Source organism: Etheostoma cragini, chromosome 17 (assembly GCF_013103735.1).
Source record: "Etheostoma cragini isolate CJK2018 chromosome 17, CSU_Ecrag_1.0, whole genome shotgun sequence".
Lineage (NCBI taxonomy): Eukaryota > Metazoa > Chordata > Actinopteri > Perciformes > Percidae > Etheostoma > Etheostoma cragini.
The window spans coordinates 20761639-20768008 of NC_048423.1; the positions used below are offsets into that span (position 1 = coordinate 20761639).

At 41.2% G+C, this 6370-nt stretch overlaps 1 protein-coding gene across 2 annotated transcripts in view; it reads left to right on the plus strand.

The window, feature by feature from the left end:
• Positions 1–722: 722 nt before the first annotated feature.
• Positions 723–6370, plus strand: part of aprt (adenine phosphoribosyltransferase) — an 8701-nt gene continuing 3053 nt past the window's right edge. For both annotated transcript variants that reach the window (XR_004660268.1, XM_034899295.1), the window contains exons 1-3: positions 723–909; positions 4066–4169; positions 6110–6243. Coding sequence is in view for 1 of the 2 variants with exons in the window: in XM_034899295.1 (XP_034755186.1) it covers positions 821–909; positions 4066–4169; positions 6110–6243 (327 nt within the window). In the remaining variant the exon portion in view is untranslated. The remainder of the gene's footprint in view (positions 910–4065; positions 4170–6109; positions 6244–6370) is intronic.

Consider the following 6370-nt stretch of genomic DNA (forward strand, 5'->3'; position numbering starts at 1 on the left):
CACACTTCGTTTGTCCCCAAATGTTGAAACAACAAACTATGCCCGTTTGTTACACTCGTGTACATATTAGTTTTTGCTAAATACCAAATAATGCATAAAAATAATGATAATAATAATTATGAATGAAGATACATTACCACTTTGCACAAGCACAAACAGGTTGCATGGCAAGAGAGAATTAAATTACACAAACACAAATAGATTAATGGTGGATCATAAACAAAACATTGATTCAGTGTGAATGAGAAACAAAACAATTTTTACTATAGTCTGGCTCAACAGATGAACGATGCTGGGATAAAGCCTAGTTCCAAATGTATCATAAATACCAATTTGGGTGAATCAGTGTCTTTTTACAAATATCCAATTCTACAATAAATCCAAACAAAAACGTTTCAATATCTGACTCCCAAAACACAATTATTAAGTCATGACAGGGATAAATATCATTTATAAGAAGTCTAAGTTTCTTTAGTTTTTGGTGAGATGAAGGGTGAGGTATTTAGTTGTAATAATAATCCTAGTCTCTTCAGGATAATGTTTACAGATATTTCGTTTTAATGGTAAAGGAATTACAGGTAAGGGTACCACCCTCAGGATTTTATTTTTTAATTTTTGTACTTGAACTCAAATTCACCAATACAAAATGAAGGCAACTGTGGGACTAACATATGACAGCATGCCGCCCTAACTCCGCCCAGGAACAAGGACATGCGCTCTTCAGCCCGACGTAGGTGGTATAATTGCATCGTGCTGTGTGCATCGTTCTCTCTATTACGTCCACGGCGTGCACGCTGGTGGAGTAAAAGTTACAGCTCTAATGGCAGCAGCCCGAGAGTCAAATCTCCAGCTGGTTCACAGACACATTCGAGCTTTTCCAGACTTTCCGAAGAAAGGCATCCTGTTTCGGTGAGAAAACAATTTCAATTTCGTTAAAGCTCCATCTGCGTTAAAGGTTCTGTTTTACGGCGGTCTCTTCCAAGCTACCCATTATCTATGAAGCCTAGGTCAGGCAGCGCATGTAGACAACGGCCAGTGAAGGAAGGCGCCGCGAGCTTTGGGGCGGGCGCGTACCTTTGGCACGTACCCGTTGCACTGGAAACCGGTCACGTGAGCAGCTGTTTGCGGAAACAGGTCATGCCAGACTATTTTGGCCAGTTAAGCCAGACCAGCGTCACTTAACTGTCTATGGATTGATAGCCTATATAATGGATATATTAAGAGAACGAGATGGAGCTATCATTTAGGCGGGTACGGGTGCTTTGAGCGGTTAGAAAGAACGTATTTTTTTCAGCAATGTCTCCTGTTTGAAAGCATATATGACCGTTGGAATATTGCCCGCTCAAAGCATCCTTACCATAAAACCATAAATAGACAAGTCCAAGTGGCAGGTTGCTAGACCGGGTTTTTACAAACTACAGCTCACTTTACTTTTTCACACAATTATTAACGTGGAAGAAAGGATTTTACTCTCAAAAGCAATTAAACACACTGGTCTTGCCAAAAAATTAAAGATAACCTCTTGAAGGGGTGGCTTTTAAAGAGTATTCTTTATTTTCATGCATGGCTCATTTTTAAAATCACAGAAAACAATCAGCGTAATAAACCGAGATTCTTCTTTTCTTTTTTTTTGTTTAAGGACAAACATTCAAAAACAAAGTCCTGAGAGTGGTACCCTTCTGTAATATTTTCCCTTTACCATTAAAACGAAAATATCTTGTTTTAAAGGGTATCCTGGAGAGACTAGGATTAAATTACATCTAAATACCTCACTCCTCCTATCTCACCAAAACTGCAGAGACTTGAACCTTGAACTCAGGAATGATATTTATCCCTGTCATGACTTAATAATTGTTTTGGAAGTCAGACATTGAAACGTTTTTGTTTGTATTTATTGTAGAATTTTTTTTGGGAACTTGAGGCAAACCTAGTTCTAATGCTAGGCTGGTGCTGATTCGGATTTGGTTCAATTTGTGAACCTTCATAGAAGCTGTCGGCTTTTCCACAGACTAAAGAGCCCAGAGAAGCATGCCGCTACGTCACTGTATATGTCATCACACGTCTCAACTTTCTCCAGAAACGCTAGCGTCAACTTCAAGCATATCAACAACAATGGTGGATTTCAGTTTGGCCCCAGTAGTCCTCTCTGCTGACCTGTTTGTGCTCTCGTGCCACAGACGTGAACTCACATGAACATGGGGCTTGTAACAGTCTACTGCAGTTCTGTTCATGAAGATTGGGGGGAAAATTGCTCATCTCTTTTTTTTTTTCAACATTCACAACAAGGTTGTTGCTCCCACACCAGTCCACAAAATGTTTCACCTCTGCTCTGGAGGTGTTCTATTGGTTGTTTTGGATCAGGCCTACTGCTGTGTCATCTGCATACTGAATGATGTGATTTGTACCTGACTTTGCACAACAGTCACGGGTCATCAGGCTAAACAGAATAGGGCTCAGGACACAGTCCTGTGGAGATCCGGGGCTCAGTGAGATGGTGGATGATGTGTTGCCGCCTATCTGCACAAATTCTAAAATCTAAAATCCAGTTGCACAGTAGAGTTTAGCCCAAATGGGCCAAGTTTATTGACCAGATGCTTGGTGATTATGGTACTGATTGCGAGCTAAAGTCGACAAACGACATCTGTATATTTGTGTTCTTTTGCTCTAGGTGTGCAAGGTTCAGATGAAGGGCAGTAGATATGGCATCCTCAATGGAACGGTTTGGGTGGTAGGCGAATTGGTACGGGTCAATTGTGGAGTGGAGGATAGATGTGATGTGTTCCTTGATCCTTGTCTTTGAAAGCACTTCCCTATTATGGGAGTGAGTGCCACTGGTCAATAGTTGTTTAGACTAATGACTGTGTTTTTTTTTCAGGACTGGAATGATTGCTGAGGTTTTGAAGCATGGTACAGCAAATTGACTCAGGGAGGTGTTTAATATGTCGTTGGACATGAGTCAGCTGGTCCGCACATCCCTTGCAGGGTTTCCCTTAACACTTTACAGCTAAGGGTGGATAGTCCATCTGTCTTCTCCACTTTTTACTGGGGCACCTTATAGTGTTCTGATCAGCAGCATCTCTGTGGCATGCGAGCACAAACACCTCAGATGGTAAAGCCCTGAGGAGAGTGGTGAGCAGAGAGGACTATTGTAGCCACATGAAGTCCGTTGTTGTTGTCATGCTTGAAGTTGGCACTAGTGTGTCAAGAGAAAACTGAGACGTATGACGACCGATACGGTGACGTGGCGGCGTGGTTCTCTGGGCTCTTTAGCCTTTGGAAAAGCTATCTGGTTCTATGAAGGTTAACAAGTTGAACTTGACAACAATTAAGGATCTGGCCCAAAAGTGGCTATTGTCTAAAGCCACCAGCATCCTAAAAGACTCCACCCACCCACGCCACAGCCTGTTCTCTCTCCTGGCCTGTTCATTTCTCCTTCAGGCAGGAGAAGCCGCAGCCTGTGTTGCAGCACGAGACTGAAAAACAGCTTTTACCAAGGTGCTATCAGACTACTGAACTCGTCAAAACCCCTCTGTGTGTGTGTGTGTGTGTGTGTGTGTGTGTGTGTGTGTGTGTGTGTGTGTGTGTGTGTGTGTGTGTGTGTGTGTGTGTGTGTGTGTGTGTGTGTGTGTGTGTGTGTGTGTGTGTGTGTGTGTGTGTGTGTGTGTGTGTGTGTGTGTGTGTGTGTGTGTGTGTGTGTGTGTGTGTGTGTGTGTGTGTGTGTGTGAGAATACTCTTTAAAAGCCACCACTTCAAGTGTTATCTTTGATTTTGTTTGGCGAGACCAGTCTGTTTAATTTCTTTTGAGAAGTAAAGTCCTTTCATCCACGTCAAGGATTGTGTTTAAGTAAACTGTAGTTTGTGAAAACCCGGTCTAGCCAGCTGCCACTTGGACATTGTTGGCTATTCGTGGTTTTATGGTAAGAGTGATTTTGAGAAAGGAAAGAAATACCATATACTTCATATTTCAACAATCTCATTTATATATATATACATACATACATATATCCTACGACATTTGCTCAATATAAACTGGATTCTAATGTAATGTGTGTTTTCTGCCTGCAGGGATATCTGCCCCATCCTGAAGGACCCAGCTGCTCTCACAGCAGTGATCGACCTGTTTGAAGAACATGTAAGGAAGAATCACCAGCATGTTGAACTGATCGTAGGTAAGGAACCCAAGCAAAGCACCTTAATGTAAACCAGTATTCTTTATGTGATGAACCTTACAGGAACAATTAACAATATCTTTTTAAAAGTATTCATTTACACAAATATAGATAGTATTGCCATTGATTGTTCATAAAGACCTAGTTGGGTTATTACTAGGGCAGCTTGTTTCTGATATAATTCTCAGGCTCTTTCAAATTATGTTTAGGACCAAATTTCTTATTCACCCAATAATTGTTGCATCATTAGAAAAAATGAACTTTGACCGTATAAAGGCATTCTCAAATGTCCTTCACCACCTTCATTTAATCTCTTGGTTTAGGAGTTGAAGGGTAACTACTGTTTTTGTGTCTAAGTGAATGATTGGAACAACAATCTTTGACAATGGTCCATTATTAAGTAAGATCGCAGCAGTTGGCAGCGGTGAAACAAGCTGCAATAATAGGGCAGTTGTTCAGCTTGTATTTATGTTCACAAAAGTGCTTGTTTTGCCAGAGACATATTCTAAGTGTCAACAATATTATGGAAAGGATCTCTAAAAAACTCAGGAGAGGCTGTGTTTTTCAATTTCTGTCTGTATTCAAGCAGTAGTAATATCACATTATGAACTGACCAATGGCAGGATTGGATCTGATGCAAGATTGTTGTCAGGGAGAAGTACATAAACAAGGATCACAATTATTTGTTGGAATTCACAGGGTTGATAGTGGGGAGGAAACATTTCAAAGTGGCAAGAGCAGTGCCTCTCACGCACAGTGTAGTTTGTTGCCAACCTGTCGTTAACAGCCATGCAAAGACCTCCCCCGACTGATTTCTCTGTTCTTTCCGTGTCCCAATCATAGCGAATTAATGTGAACCCATTGAGGCTTAATGCAATGTCCACAGACAACCAGGTTTCAGTGAAACAAAACAAACTTTTTTTTGTCAAGCTTTACCACATTTGACAGAGTGGGAGCAGGTACAGGTAGCTTACTTCCTCGTTGTCTTAACCTGTTCCTAATTCCTCCTCTCGACCCTCTTTTCTTTTATATACAAGGTCCGCTCAGGCATAGATAGATAGATAGATAGATAGATAGATAGATAGATAGATAGATGTTTCAAGTGAGATAGTCCCATCAAAACTCAGAACTTGATGCAGATTGGGTTTTAGCGTCTTCAAACACAGATTTGCAATTGTCCATATCTCCTTCACCCATTGCCGCTGTTGGTATTGTCGGTAAATGCTGTATAATATAATTAAATATATTATCTGTAACCTTCAATCACAAGTTGCTCCAACAGAGGAGAGCCCTGTGTTTTGTTACCATTTGGGAGCAGGGGTTCTTTGATATATGTATTGTGGGAAGACCCAGAAGTGCAATTATTTTGCTCCAAGTTGGTGTTACATGGCAGTGTTTTAGTTGGTCATATAGTAAGTCTGCTGGACCAGACATTTTAAGCAGTAGCCTACGTTAATTTCCTACCAACTGTCTTTTCTCCCTGGGAGGCCTCTTGCCAAAAAACATCTTGATGAACTGGAAAAGCGCAAACCATCTGCCTTTGCAAAAAGTCAGTGGTTAGAGGGCCATCTTAAACTGTTAAACGGGGAATGAGCAGCATTTTCTCCTCAAAGAATCTGATAACGGGCCTGGTTGACCACTGGGACATGGTCATGAACTCCATGTAATTTAGGGCCCGTGGGCTCTGTGATGCTGAAGTAGGTAGGTAGGGGTTTGTGTTCATTAAATGCACTTTTTTTTTTCCAAAATAAAAAATAAATTCATTGCATTCATATGGTATGCTGCATACTTTGGTTCAAGGCAAAACTTCCACTTCATATATGAGACTTACAGACTGAACTTTTAAGAGATTAAATTCATGTCCTACTGTATGTCCTGCCCGAATGTGTCTTTCTAATGCATAATTTGTGGGTACCAAAATACTTTGTGTTTGTTTGCAGGTTTAGATGCTCGTGGTTTCCTGTTTGGTCCTCTGCTTGCTCAGCGACTGGGTGTTGGCTTTGTCCTGGTCAGAAAGAAAGGCAAACTGCCTGGGAGCACGGTGTCTGTGTCCTACGATCTGGAGTATGGCAAGGTAAAGAACCCCCCCCTCACACACACACACACACACACACACACTGAGGATTTTGTTTAAAGCAATGCTTAATTGCAACGTAATAATTGATAGTAGTATCTTTGTGTGTGTGTGTGTGTGTGTGTGT